The sequence below is a fragment of the Manacus vitellinus genome, unplaced genomic scaffold (assembly GCF_001715985.3).
Source record: "Manacus vitellinus isolate BGI_N305 unplaced genomic scaffold, ASM171598v3 scaffold_64_pilon, whole genome shotgun sequence".
NCBI lineage: Eukaryota > Metazoa > Chordata > Aves > Passeriformes > Pipridae > Manacus > Manacus vitellinus.
Genome location: NW_021940718.1, coordinates 3,029,191 through 3,043,926, shown reverse-complemented (window position 1 = coordinate 3,043,926; position 14,736 = coordinate 3,029,191). Strand labels below are relative to the sequence as shown.

General features: G+C 56.2%; 1 protein-coding gene across 1 annotated transcript in view; it reads left to right on the top strand.

Moving 5' to 3' along the window:
• TCF3 (transcription factor 3) overlaps positions 1–6,697 on the top strand; it is a 77,930-nt gene extending 71,233 nt beyond the window's left edge. Inside the window, exons 15-18 of the mRNA XM_029963905.1 lie at positions 845–1,047; positions 4,126–4,349; positions 5,058–5,202; positions 6,165–6,697. Coding sequence (XP_029819765.1) covers positions 845–1,047; positions 4,126–4,349; positions 5,058–5,200 — 570 coding nt within the window. The 3' untranslated portion in view covers positions 5,201–5,202; positions 6,165–6,697. The remainder of the gene's footprint in view (positions 1–844; positions 1,048–4,125; positions 4,350–5,057; positions 5,203–6,164) is intronic.
• Positions 6,698–14,736: the final 8,039 nt, after the last annotated feature.

Below are 14,736 nucleotides of genomic sequence, written 5' to 3'. Positions count from 1 at the left end.
CCCCCAGCCCCTGCCCACCCCGGGAGCCTGGTGTGGCCTCACACAGCCTGGGCTCCTGCTGCTGCCCCAGGGGAAGGGTCCCTGCCACCCTCCTGCTGGCTCCTGTCCCTGTGGGCTCAGGGCTTCCTCGTGCTCCTAAAGCAGAGGGAGGCACCTCATCCACAGCAGCTGCACCCGCCTGCGTGGGCCCTCGGGGCTGTGCACAGGAAGGAGCAAATGCTCAGCCCCAGACAGGGAAGGTTTGACCTCTTCCCTGCCTTGGAGCATCTCTGCTGTCTGCTTTGGGCTCCTGTATCCTCTGTCACATCCAGCTGAGAAGTGGCAGCGGGTCAGGTTCCAGCTCACTGGCTGTTCTGCAGCCCCACCACCAGCTCGGAGACCTCACCAGGGTGATGGTGCCCAGCAGGGCAGTGCCAGCCCCGCTCCTGCCCTGGAGGCAGAGGGCTGTGTCTTCCCAAATTCCAGCTGGGGATTCCGGGTCGGCCCTCACCTTCTCAGGGCCACCCTGTGCCCTCCCAGCAACAAGCTTTAGTTGCATCGTGGTTTCTTTCTCTGTTGTTTAAAACCAAACCAAAAACAAAACAAAAAGAGGCAGAAGAAGAGCCTTAATTGCTTCTCTCCAAAGTCCCTGTGTGCCCCTGTGCCCGAGCGTGTGGCACAGGCCAGCACGTCCCATCGGGGCACCGGGGGCAGGCGGGGCTCGGCGTCTCGGTGCCTCGCCGCGTGTTTCTTGTCTGTGAGTTGACCAGTGCTGAGAGTGCACGCGAGGAATGTCCCTGTCTCGTTCTTATTTTAAACCATTAGTCAAGATGAGGATGAGGAGGACGATCTTCTTCCCCCAGAGCAAAAAGCCGAGAGAGAGAGAGAAAGGAGGGTCGCCAATAATGCCCGTGAGCGCCTGCGGGTCCGGGACATCAACGAGGCCTTTAAAGAGCTCGGACGCATGTGCCAACTGCACCTAAACAGCGAAAAACCGCAGACCAAACTGCTAATCCTACACCAGGCCGTATCAGTCATACTGAACCTGGAGCAACAAGTTAGAGGTCAGTGAGGGTCCCGGAGTGGTGATATTTTACGTATCTGATCGGCACGGGGCTGTCTGTCTGTCTGTCTCCTGTGACGTGCTGTGGTGCCTCGCACTGTCTCTCTCCCCTGTGGCCTTGGGGACCAACCCAAGGCTGTTGATGTCCTTTTTGTTTTTATTTTTTTTTGCCTTTTTTTGCATCCCTCCCTGCTGTTCTCTCCTCCGTTCCCCACTGCCCCTGCGTGTGCTGCATGCCCTGCGCCGTCACTCCCCCGCAGCCAGGGCTGCTCCGTGCTTGGCCAGCTTGGAAAACCCCCAGCCAGCAAATCTCCCAAAGGGACCCAAATCTGCCATCGCCAAGGGCTGCTCCGAGCACAGAGCACATCCCTGTCCCGCCTCATGCCCAGCGGGGCTCTGCACTCCTGTCCCACCTGTGTGGCACCCGGCAAACCCCTGGGATCACCGGAGCTGTGCCAGGGGCAGCGGGATGCCCTGGGCTGAGCAGCCCTCGCTGCCTGCACGGGCTGGTCCCAGACAAAAGCTGGGAGCTCTGCGCATTCTGAGCTGAGCCTGGAGCTGCCGGTGGGTGCGTGTAGGGTCTGCCCCTCACCAGGGCACCCTCACCTCCTTCCACACGTGTGTGCACCATCTCCTGTGTGCACCCATCTCCCGTGTACACCATCTCCTGTGTGCACCATCTCCTGTGTGCACCATCTCCCGTGTGCACCATCTCCCATGTGCACCATCTCCTGTGTGCACCATCTCCTGTGTGCACCCCTCTGCACCCCCCCTGGGTGCTGCATCCCCGTGGGATGGGAAGTGGAGGGCTCGGTGTCCCGCTCCGGAGGACTTTGCTGCTTTGTTCCCGCCTCCCGCAGTGCATGTTCCCGCTCCAGCCCGGGGGGCCGGGGCAGGATAACCCCCTTTCTCTCTGCAGAGCCTGTCGTAACACGCGTCGGGGGCTGTGCCTGGCTGTGCTCCTCTCTGCTGGCCTTGCTGTGCCTTGATGTTGGAGTCCTTTGTGCCTCTCTTCAGTTTGTAATTTTTTGCCTTTCATAACATGTATATTTTTTCCTGTCTCTTTTTTAATTTCCCCTTCCTTTTGATTTTTTTTTTTCCATTTTATTTCGAGTTTTTATTTTTTGGTTCTGTTCTTTCCGATCTCCTACAGACAGTCCCCAGCCGTGACCTCTCGGTGGTCCCACTCTACCTTGTACTTGCTGCTCACGGATCCCAGGCAGGACCGAGGGGGGCAGGGCTTAGGCAGAGTTGGCACCGTGTTCACTTTGGTCTCCCACGCTTGTCCCTTTTTAAACCCTTCCTGGAGGCAGCCAGGGAAGTGGCTGAGCCCTCAGCAGTGTTAGTGCAGGCAGCCTGTGTCCCCTCTCTGTGGGTTTCCAGGAGAGAATCCCACTCTCACACCCCATGGAAATGGGGCTGCCAGGACCCTCCTGCTGCCACAGTAGCTATGGGGCAGGAAGGGAAAGGAGGAGATTGAGGGGTTTTAGGGAGGTCGGTGACCCCTTGGATCGGGGCACAAGGCAGCCAGAGCTGCCCTATAACCCCCTGTGCTGGGGGCAGGGAGATGGCTCCGTCCTGCCCAGGAGTGACATCCAAGCTGTGACATCCCAGGAGAGCCACCAGCCAGGACCCGTGGCCACCAGCCTGAGCTGGGAGGAGCGAGCTGGGGTCCTGCTGTGGGGTGGCCCCATCCCCCTGCCCATCCTGGGTGTGTGGAGAGACGGTGGCAGTGCCAGCTGGGGCAGCGAGGAGGGGACAAGGACAGGAACGAGGCAGCAAGGAGAGGCTGCAGGCAGGGACAGTGGGCAGCCCTCTGTCCCACACAGGCAAACCACTGCCTGGGGAGCACTTGCTCCCCCTTCCTGTGTCCATACACCACTCAGAGGCCCTCCAGCCCCCCAGGAAGGCTCTGCTTCTGCAGCCCCTCTTCACTGAAGGCTTATCCCCACATGGCTCCCCTGGAAGGCCACAGTCTGTCCCAGTGCCAGGGCTCACCCAAGGACCCTCCTCAGATAGGTGTCTTCCTGCAGGAAATTTTGCTCTGGGGGAGAAGGTCGTCTGTGAATAAATTGGGGTTTTGGAGGGGTCGGGCTGCGGGCAAGGCCGTGGTTCAAGGTGCTGCCAGGATGACTCTGCCTGCCCCCTGGCCTGGCCTGTTTCGGGCGTCCATGGGGTGCTGTCGGCAGCAGAGGCTCTCCCAGAGCTTCTGAGTGTGTCTGGAAAAGAAAATCACCCCCTTCTGGTGGGATCCAGTGTCTGCATCTGAGTCTGATCCTCAGCAGCAGCCCAGGCACTTGGCTCCTGCCCCTGGTGCTGCCCCCAGCCCCTAAGAGGGTGCCAGGCCAGGCTGCTCCTGCTGCTGTGGCACCACTGCCACAAACGCCTTCACTGGGAGGTGCAGGTGGAGTTCTGGAAGGAAATCTTACAAAGAGGGATTTGCTTTCAGCCAAAAAGTCTTTTTTTGGGGTTCAGACCTGATGTTTTTGGCTGAGACCCATCCCCCAGACTTGGAGTTTTCAGCCGAAAACAAAAACAGGGAGGCAAAATCTTGCAGAGGAGAGAAGGTGTCGGTGTCGATGCTGCATCACTGCCCCTGCAGCAGCACCCTCCAGCCCCAAGGGCATCCTCCAACCCTGTGGGCACCCTCCAGCCCCATGGGCACCCTCCAGCCCCAAGGGCATCCTCCAGCCCCAAGGGCACCCTGCAGCCCCATGGGCACCCTCCAGCCCAGTGGGCATCCTCCAGCCCCAAGGGCATCCTCCAGCCCTAAGGGTATCCTCCAGCCCCAAGAGCATCCTCCAGCCCTGTGGGCACCCTCCAGCCCAGTGGGCACCCTCCAGCCCCATGGGCACCCTCCAGCCCTGTGGGCACCCAGCCTCATGCTGGCAGCACCTTCACCTGGCTCGCAGAGGTGACACAGCCCAGGCCACTCCTGGAAGGACCCAGAGGAACTGGCTTTGCAAAGTGAGGCTGTTTGGGCCGTTTCCAGTGGACACCAGGAGCACTCCCAGCACGGCAACATATAACCCCCCCTTGGTACCACCCCCTGACTAACCCCTGTGGTGCTGTGAACCCAGCAGTACAGACGAGGCCTTGTCACTGGAGGACAAAGATCTGAGGGACCGGGAGAGGAGGATGGCCAATAACGCCAGGGAGAGGGTGCGTGTGCGGGACATTAACGAGGCCTTTAAGGAACTGGGACGAATGTGTCAGATGCACTTAAAAACGGACAAAGCACAGACCAAACTGATCATCCTACAGCAAGCGGTGCAGGTCATTCTGGGCCTGGAGCAGCAAGTACGAGGTATGGTACCAGCTGGCAGGGGCACTCCGGGCCTGTCTGTCCCTCCTGTCTCTGCATGTCCGTGCATCTCTGTCCTGACTCCTGCTTTCGGTGCGAGGTGTGTGTTTGCAGTGCCAGCAGCACCCCTGGGGGCTGGCTGAGCTCTCCCTGGCCCCAGCCCGGGATGGATTTGAGGCTGCTCTCTCCCTCTCCCCTCCTGCCTAATGGGAATTTGGCACCTGGATCCCATTAAGCAACTTTGGAAAACTCAGTCCTCAACTCCGAGAGCTGGTTGAGGCACGTGGGGTTCCTGAAACAGGCACATGGGGAGGCCCTGGCACAGGTTGCCCAGAGCAGCTGTGGCTGCCCCATCCCTGGAAGTGTCCAAGGCCAGGTTGCACAGGGCTTGGAGCCACCTGGTCTAGTGGAAGGTGTCCCTGCCCATGGAACTGGATGATCTTTAAGGTCCCTTCCAACCTAAACCATTCTGGGATTCTGTGTTTAAATTGGTGTGGGAGTCCAGCCAGACCTGGGGTTCTGCTCGAACAGGGGTCCAGCCAAATTCCTGCAGGCACAGCAGGGAGCAGCTGCACGGGGCTTGTCCCCCCATGTGGTGCCGTGGGGCTGCTCTGGGGCTCTGTCCTCGCTCTCCCCCCTGGATGCTGCTGCTGCCCTGTGTGATGCTGTTGCCCACACTGAGGCTGCTCCCCCTCCCTGTTCCTGGCACAGAGCGCAACCTGAACCCTAAAGCAGCCTGCTTGAAGCGTCGGGAAGAGGAGAAAGTGTCCGGAGTGGTAGGAGACCCCCAGATGACACTTTCAGCTTCACATCCTGGTCTAGGAGACGGTCACAACCCTGTTGGACACATGTAAAGGTACCATTTTTCCCCCGTGATGCCACACCCCGACCCCGTGCCGACACGCATCGCTCTGCTGTGGCTGCTCAGCCCCATTCCCTCAGCACCAGCCAAGGCCCTGCTTCATTTACCTGAAATCAGGGACTTGCACGTGTCCAAGGCACTGGCACAGGTTGCCCAGAGAGGCTGGGGACACTCCATCCCTGAAAGTGTTCAAGGCCAGGTTGGATGGGACATGGAGCAACCTGGGCTAGTGGAAGGTGTCCCTGCCCATGGCAGGGGATTGGAAGGAGATGAGCTTTAAAGTCCCTTCCAACCCAAACCATTCCATAATTCTTTGTGCATGTCATGTGCCCTGTGGACACCCAAAGCCTCTGGCCCACAGGAGTTGCAGCCCCATGGCTGGGATGGGGGGTTTCTGTGCTCTCCCCACCCTGAGTGAGCTCATCTCTGCTCTGCATCTCCCAGACCTGCTCCAGTTGGCCACTGGAAACCAGCAACTCCTTTTCCTTGCGGCTCTACGGGAGGGAACGGGCAGGTTCCAGAAATTCCAGGAGAGTCAGAGAAGGTGAAAAATCCTTCACTGGAACTGTAGCAGGCACAGGCTCTGAGGGTCTGTTCCCATTTTTAGGGGGACCCTGTGCTTGGCCAGGAGCAGCCGAGCCTGTTTATCCCAGTGGTGCAGAGATGGTGGGGGGGGTTGAGCAGATCCAGGAGTGGTGGGTCAGGAGCTGATCCCACCAGGGGTGCATGGAGGGGCCTCAGTCCCTTGGTGTCCCCTGTCCCACCCCAGTGGGTGCCTGGGGGTGGCCTGACCCAAACAAAGGCAAAGCTCATGTCCCAGCTCTGCTGCAGCCCCGTGGGCTGAGTCCTGCAGGGACAGGCTGCAGCAGCCTCGGGGCCCCCGTGCAAGGAGCACAGGTTTATTCTCATTTGGATTTCCATCACTTCAGACTCTTTTTTTTTTTATTTCATTTTAGTTGTAGGTCTCCCTGTTCCTCTGGATACAGAGATCTGTAGGAAGAAAGCCCTGGGTGTGACCTGCAACCTTCTTGAACCATGGACTGTAGTACTGCTCATACTGACACACGCAGACGGATCCTGGTGTGACGTAAGGGGTGGAAAAAAACACTTTTTGTCAAAAACAGAACGAAAACAAAAAAATTGCCTTAAGTATAAAGTGCAGAACAGTCAATACATATCACTCAGTTAGGAGGGGGTGGCGTGTTCTCTTGGCTTGTTCACAAGCAGCCAGCAGCAAAATTGTGCCTAAGCTTGATATTTCTTTTTTAAAAAAAAAGAACATTAGTTATGAGATTTTTTATGTAGAACAAATAGCAATGCCTTTTGGTTTTTTTTAGCTTCTTTTGCATATGTTTTGTAAGCGACGAAAGAATTTTTTTTTGTATAAAAACATGTCTTGTACCCTCCGCTTTTCTGCTGCTGTTTCTATAGTTAACGTTGCATCTTTAGGATCAACCTGAATATTAAAATTGTATTAAGAGAGACTGGATATAAAGAGAGGAATTCTCAGATTCGGCTCGGAAAGCCACTAAAAGCGAATGTAGCCACAGCAAGGGGATGTTCTTTCTTGCCTGGCTTGTACCTTCCATGACAAAAAAACAAACAAACTCATGTGCTGAATTCACCATCTCTTTGCTTCGGCCACTTCTGATTTGGGAAAAGGAAGTTAAATAGCAAAGCAAGTGGCAGGAGTGCCCCTGCTCCTCCCGGGAGGCGACCGAGGTGCTCTGCAAGGTTTGCTTTATTCCCGGAGATCTGTGGGAGAGGAGGTGCCCCACGGCTGTCCCGGAGCTGTGGGAGGGAGCAGGGATGGAAGAGATCCGAGGGACTGGGGCAGTTCCAGGCCAAGCGGAGCAGGAACACGGATGCATGAGGAAAGCCCGAGGTGGAGGGAAGCGCCCCTTCCCCACACGCCAGAGCTGCTGGAGGCACTTCCAGGAGCAGCGCTGAACAAAGACCAAGTGAACAAANAGGAGTGCCCCTGCTCCTCCCGGGAGGCGACCGAGGTGCTCTGCAAGGTTTGCTTTATTCCCGGAGATCTGCTGAGGGAGAGGAGGTGCCCCACGGCTTCCCAGAGCTGTGGGAGGGAGCAGGGATGGAAGAGATCCGAGGGACTGGGGCACTTCCAGGCCAAGCGGAGCAGGAACACGGATGCATGAGGAAAGCCCGAGGTGGAGGGAAGCGCCCCTTCCCCACACGCCAGAGCTGTCGGAGGCACTTCCAGGAGCAGCGCTGAACAAAGACCAAGTGAACAAAGCTGGAGCACTGGGAAGAGGTGGAGGCAGCAGCGGGATATGGGGCCGGGCAGCCCCGTACCTGGGGCAGGAAGGGAGCAGTGACCTGGCTCAGTCCAGCCCTGGGTAAGCCACGACCAGCAGCAGGATCCCTTCTCCCTGCACTGGAGTCACCGCCACTGGAAGTGGAAAACGCTGCAGGCTCAGGGAGAGGGGCTTCACACTCCACTGTCACCTCCTGTCACATCTCCAGGGCATCCTTGGAGGCAAACTGAGCTCGGCATGGGCTTCCCGTGGGGATGTGAGTGGGAACTTCACCTGCCTGTGGGCTCCTCTCTCCGTGCTGGGAAGGAGGGAAGTGGGAGCACCCGCCCTGCATGACGTGCTCCAGCAGCCAAGCTGGGCCAGCCATCCCTCACTCCCAAGGATTCCCAGTGTTGCTCCAGAGTGCTCAGCAGGAGGAAGATCCCTGGCAGCCCCACTGGGTGCCCCGGAGGTGTGGAGCAAACGAAGAGGTGCTGGGCAGTGCTGAGCTGCAGCAGCCGTTCTGGAGATGGCCACGGAAAAACATCCCCCGGGAATTTACTCTTGTTTCTTCCCTCTCCTTCCCCTTCTGAAACATTTTGTGCCTGGTTCTTCCCAGCTCTGCAGGCGGATGGGGCAGTTCCCCAGGGAGTGTGACATCTGGAATGCTCTTGGACTGGGGCCACAGCTGCCCAGATGTGCCTGGCAGAGCCCAGTCAGACAGGACAGTGCACGGGACACGGGTGCTGGCTGGGGGGGGACGTGGGGACGATGAGGATGGTTGGACCCCCCCTCTCCCCCACAGGGTCCATCTCTCCCCTCTGCTGCTCCAGCCTTTGCTCCTGGGGAAGCTGTGCTGCTTTGGGAAAGGGAAGGACTGGCAAACAGGATTGGGTCCCGGGCTTTGGCATAACCTCCTGGTGCTCCTCTGTGCTCGTGGCTGCACTTTGTGCTCTGGCAAACCCTGCTGGAAGTGCTTATCTCCTTCCTCACCTGGGCACTGTGGCCTCAGCTCCTGCATCTCTGAGAGGAGCCAGTCCAAGTGCCAGGGCAGCATTGGGACTGTCCCTGCTGCCCCTGGCACTGCCGTGGGGCTCCACAGCATCCAACCTTAGCTCTGAAGCTTTTGGGTGCTCCTGGCTTTCCCCAGCTTGCTGCTCCCACCATTCCTTCTGTGTGGGGAGACCTGAGACCACAGCAGCCCCCAGCTGTGTCCCCAGGAAAGCCAGGAAAAGTCAGCAGTTCCAGCAGCCCCAGGCTCTTCTTGCCTGTGTCAACAGACACATTTCAGCCTAATTAGCTTGCCAGGTTTATGACACTTCACTCCTTTGGGTTCTTCTGGCTGCTGAAGCACAGGGCAGTGAGATGGATGAGGTTTCCCTCCATGTGTGACAGTCCTTGACTCCCGTTCATGCTCTGGGGTACAAATCTGGGGGCTCAGCACCTGCTTTTTGCAGCTGTGAGAGGTGGCTTCATCCCGTGGAGAATTCCTGCTCCATGGGTGGGACAGTGATGGGGCTGCAGGGTTTCACTGCTCAGGGTTTTCAGCTGGCTCAGTGCCCCTGCCCCAGGAGTGGAAGGGATGGAGCAGTGTCCCAGGACTGGGAGGGATGGAACAGTGTCCCAGATCTGGCAAGCCTGAAACCCTACAAAAAAATTTAAAGTGCTTCCCAAACCCTTTGATTTTGCCACAAGAATTGAAGGTGGCTGTCACAGTCAACTGGATTAAAGAGACTAGTCAGGAAAAATCCAGGAACTCAACAAAATTGGAAATTTGAGAAGATTTATGAGTTATTCAAAATTTTGCTGAACTTCTTCATCCTCTCCAAGTCCTGCAGGCCAGGGGGGATTCCTGATGAGCCAGAGCCTTTCCCACCATCCCCAAACTCCCAGGCATTGCAACAGAGATGTTCTTTCTCCCTTTCACCTGCTTTCGCCCCCGAGCAAAGGAGCTGCAGCCTCCCCGAGCCTTCACCTCCCTGGGCTCGTGCTGGGGCAGTGGTGTCAGCCTGCCTGCTGCTGCTGCTGCTGCTGCTGCTCACAGCCCAGGGAGCAGAACTCCAGCTGTTTGCAGCCACCTCCCTGCCACGACCCCCCAGTCAGACCAACTCACAGCAACTGCAGTTCCAGGGTCAGTGCAGAACCTGCTCTCGAAGGTCCTTTGTGTCCCCCCAGTGTCCCCACTGAAGCCAGCAGAGCCTTTGGCCCCTGGGCCCTCACGGAGTGATTCCTCACATCCTCCCCTCAGCAGGTTGGGGGGCCTGGAGAAACAAGAGGCTTTGGAACCCCCAGGCCCTGCACCCCCTGAGCTTTGCTGCCCTTCCTGCAGCGCTGGCTAACCCAGAGCAAGCCATGGCCACTGGACTCCCCCGTTCCTGCCCCACACCAGCAATAGCAAGGCCTGTTTTCTGTCCCCCCAAGCTTGCACAAGGTCTTTGCCCTGTTAAATCCTATGCAACCCCCTCTCCTCTCACCAGGACTCTCCAGATCCCAGCCCAGCCCATTCTCTCTGCTCTTCTCCCATGACTGCTGAATTCTCCCTCCCTGCTGCTCTCAGAGTCCAGCTTCATTTCTAGCAGCTCCAAAAGCATTCCAAGTCCTGTGCCCTGGAGCTGGGAGGGGGCAGATGAGGGCTGAGACAGCAGGAACACCTCTTCCAAGTCATTCTGTGGGAGCTGAGCACTGAATTGGAGGGGGCAAGGCCTGGTGCTGGGGCCCCTCCACACCCCCTTCACCCTCCCGTGCCTTCTGCTCACTGCCATCCTTCATCCCCCGTGCCCTGAAGGGAGAAGTTGAGTCCCACTGTGTTGCTGCCCGGACTGTTCTCTTAGCACCTGAAACTCAGGCTTGGCTTGGCCGCTCTCCCTTCAGCCCCCCAAGCCTGAAGGAGTGTTTCCCTGTCTCCCCTGCTCCTCAGTCTCTCCAGCCAGCACCTCTGAGTTGTTTCCCTTGGCAGTGGGGCATCAGCTGGGGTGGAGGCAGGAGGATTCGGGAGGTCAGTCCCATGGCATGGCTGCCTCTCCCTGCCTTTGGGGCAGGTGGGGGGGATCTGGTGCTCTGTACTTGGATTTTCAGGGCAATTCAGCCCTTCCTGGGAGCCAGCACTGCCATGCCTTGGCCTGCAGGACTCCCACAGGAGGGTGGGCTCTGGTTAGGAGGGTGGTGCAGGCTCCAGGTGTTCTGCCAAACCTTTTGTGCCCATCCTGCAGCCCAGCCCAGGGCAGGAGGCAGTCCTACCGTGGCTCTCCACGCTGGTATTACTGTTCCCCTGGTTTTGTCCATCTCCTGCTCCCTGGGGCTCTCAGTTCCCACCCTGGCCCAGCCAAGCACCTGCCATGATGGAGGGCAAACAGTTTGACACTCACCCTGGTACATCTCGGCTCAGCTGTGGCACCAGCACAGGAGAGCAAAGGGGTTTTTTGCTTCCAAACAGGATGTTCTGGTACCAAGAGCACCCCCATGCCCTGCACCCCTGGGCTGTGCTTAGGGGAGCCGTGTTGCTCCTCGAGGCAGCAAGCTGGGACACCACGGGTGTGCCATCCATGTCTTCCCAAATCACTTGAACCCCCCAGCTGTGGAGCAAACCTTGTAACGTGGGGCCTCTTGGGCAGGGAAGGAGCCGGGGGAAGCCTTGCACCAGCCGTGGTTACTGTGCCAGGAGAGGGGAGAGGGGAAAGAGGCACCTGGAGAGGCAGGACAGGGATGATCCCAACTGGGGAATGACCCATGGGGTGTGGAGGGTTCCAGCTCTTGGGAATGACCTGTTGGGTGTGGAGGGCTCCAGCTCGCTGGGGAAACAAAGCATTCCTGGGATGCTCTTTCTCTATATTTTTGTAGGATGGGGGGTGGGAGAGCAGATGGGAGATGCCTGCGGAAGTTGTTTATTTTTAACCCTGGTTGGTTTTGGTTTTTGGCCTTTAAAAAAAAAAAATGGTCCTTGCTTTTGATGTTTATGCTGCCTACCTGTAAATCCAGATGTACTTAAGTGGCTGAAATCCTTGTTCTTAAATCAGATACACATTATAGTTTTGAACTATATATATAGTAAATATATATATATATATGCCTAACCCAGCAAAAAAAAAAAATAAAGTATTTGGGGGTGGGAAATGCGTTGCTCTTTGAAATGAATCACAATTGGGGGATGAAATTGTGTTTCTGAGTGCCTCAAGATATGAATTGTTTTCATTTTTTTAAATAATTTTATACAAGTGTCAAAACAGCTGGCTGGATTATTTGGAATTTTTAAATAATCCTAACTTTTTTAAAGTAGATTTTGAGAACTGTCCTGTATATAACAGTAATGTAGCAATAAATGTGACATTTTATAACAATATTACTTTTTTTTTCCCCATGTCTGTCTTTCAGGTGTTGTATTCCTAGGAATGAAAAGTTGGAATAAAGGTTTTACCTTGTACTAAAAAACAAAACAAAACAAAACAAAACAAAAAATAGAAAGAAAACACCAGACAGGTTTTCAGACATTTGCTCTGGGCACAGGTCCTGCCCTCCTGCATCAGCTCTGGCACAGCTGGAATGGTTTGGGTTAGAAGAGACCTTAAAGTCCACCTTGTTCCAACCCCCTGCCATGGGCAGGGACACCTTCCACTAGACACATGCACTGGGAATGTGGCCTCTGGGGAGGGTTTCCAGCACTTTCCATCCCTGTGGGATCTGAGCACCGTCCCCAGCACCATAGAAAAGCTTTGGAGGTGCTGGGCCCTCCCTGGTGCAGCACAGCCTGTCCCGTGGCTCTGCTGTGCTCAGTGGGCTCAGCCCTGTCCTGGACAGAGAGAACCCTATAAAAGTGGGTACCCACAGGGTGCACTTTGGAAATGGGGTCAGATGCCCCCAGTCTGTCCTGGGAGTTCAGCACAGGCTGGTGGTGGTGATTCAGGGAATCACGGAATCATTCAGTCCTTTTAAATCATCAAGTCCATCCATGAACCCAGCACCATGTTCACCCCTAACCCAGGCCCCCGAGTGCCACATCCACGCATTGTCTGGGCACTGCCAGGGATGGTGACTCCAACCCTTTCCATGAAGAATTTTTTCCTAATATCCAGCCTAAACCTCTGTACAGCTTGAGGCTGTTCCCTCTTGTCCAGTCACTTGTTACCTGGGAGCAGAGCCCGACCCCCACCCAGCTCCACTCTCCTGTCAGGGAGCCAGAGAGAGCAACAGTAGTTGCAGAGAACGTGGCAGAAGGTTTAACAGGGCTCAAACCCTGCAAGATGGGATGCATCCAGTACTGGGAGACGGCCCAGCCTCGCAGGTTCTCACTCTCCCACCCCCATCCGAGGGGTGAGGCCGAATCGTGGGGTCTCTGTCACTCTGTGCCAAGGGCCCAGCCCCGGCCCCTCACACCCTCACACCCTCCTGTGCTGCCCTGCCCAGCCAGGCTCCACCCGCCCTCATCCTCCAGCTCCTCCGAGCAGCTCCCTGAGGTGTTGCCCCCCCACTCAGCAGGAATTTCCCCAGTACCCTTGTGGGTTCAGTGGCTGGGGGAGCCCTCCACTGCCAGCTTGACTTTGGGAGAAACAGAGATGGGGCAGCTGCACTCAGGAGCACTGAGCCCTGCAGACCCTCTCCAAGAGCCCCGGTTCCCATGGGGAGGTGCTGCCTGGAAGCAGGGTGGGAAGGAGGATGAGAGCTGCTGGAATTGCTGCTGGACACAGGACACCATTCCTGTGGGTTTGCACAGGGAAGCCCAGGAAGCATCTGCAGCCCTGAGGCTTTGGCAGTGCATCCACAGGCCTCAGGCAGACAAGCACTTCAAGCTCTAACATCCTTCAGGATTTTCATAGAATCCCAAAATGGTTTGAGTTGGAAGGAACCTTAAAACTGATCTCATTCCACCACCTGCCATGGACAGGGACACCTTCCACTAGACCAGGTTGCTCCAAGGCCTGTCCAACCTGGCCTTGGACACTTCCAGGGCTGGGGCAGCCTTTTCCAGGGTTCTTCCTGCAGGTTCACAAGAGGCTGAGCAGGCTCAGAGCAGAGCCTGGGGAACATTATGGAATTGATGGTGAATTTAGAACCCTCTGCTGAAAAATCTGGCTGGTAAGTCCCTCTCCTGTAGGGAGAGGCTGAGCAGCCGTGACAGGAGGGTTTGTGGAGGCACTGACAGGCACTGGGGAAACCTCTCTGGGAAGGGGCCACTACCCTTCAGCACAGAGGGTGAGAAGCAGTCCCAGCTCACTGCAGGGACAGTGCCCCCCCTCAGGGTTTGTGTCCCCTCTCTGATGTGGGGACAGCCCGTCACCTCAGGGCTGGTGTCCCCCCTTCACCATGGGGACATCCTGTTGTTATGACCCGCCCCAGAAGGTGAGGGTAACCCAGGTTCTTGCTGATAGATCCCTTGGGGTGGATTAGAGTGAAATGACACTGAATGATCAGTGTTTGTAAAGATGTGTGGTTTGTTTTAGAACAATTTTGTTTCAAAGAAAAACAGGAATGTAGCCGTTTTGGTTGTTATAATCTATGGTAATACAGCAATATTAAAGCATAAAAATAACACTTAAGAAAATGTATAAGGGAGAGAAAGAGAAATAAAGGATGAGAAAGGGGTGGTCTTGATCTGTTGAGGGTGGGAGAAGTCCACAAAACTCAAAGATTTCATGAGTTATACGAGTTCCCACTCAGGCTCAGGTGGGAACACCTTGTACCTCTCCTGGGGTGGGGACTTTTAAAATGGATGATGTAATACTGGATCATGGGACACCTCATGAGCCTTTGACACCTTCTAAGATATTACAGCTGCCTATTATGTCAGAATCAATCATGACCCTTTACGGCCCATCATCAGAGATGAATACCTCAAGGTAGGCGTGAACGTCTTCGATGCTCCCTGGAGGGGTTTACACAACAGAGTCATCAGGTAAGGGAGGACACTGGCAGATAAGAAGGACTACCCCACTTCGCAGGATTTGCCTCTAATTAGCCTCTTCCCATATCTGGAAATCCAGTTTGTAGCTTCAGGGATGGAGGCCCTTCTGCACCTGGGGTAGCTGGACAATAGCATACATCAAGGTCCTTTTGCAGTTCAAATTAGGAGACATATTCAGGGAAGGGGGGGCTTTGCTGGGTAAGCAGCTGTTTCTTTGCAGTTTGCTACAGTGGACAAAAGTCTTTTGGTGATCTTAAAAATGTTTAAGCCATTAACCATTTCAGTCTCTGTCACCTGTCCCCTCGGGGCTCATGTGCCCTCTCCTACGTTAGGACAGCCTGTCCCCTCAGGGCTGGTGTCCCCTCTCCAGCATGGGGG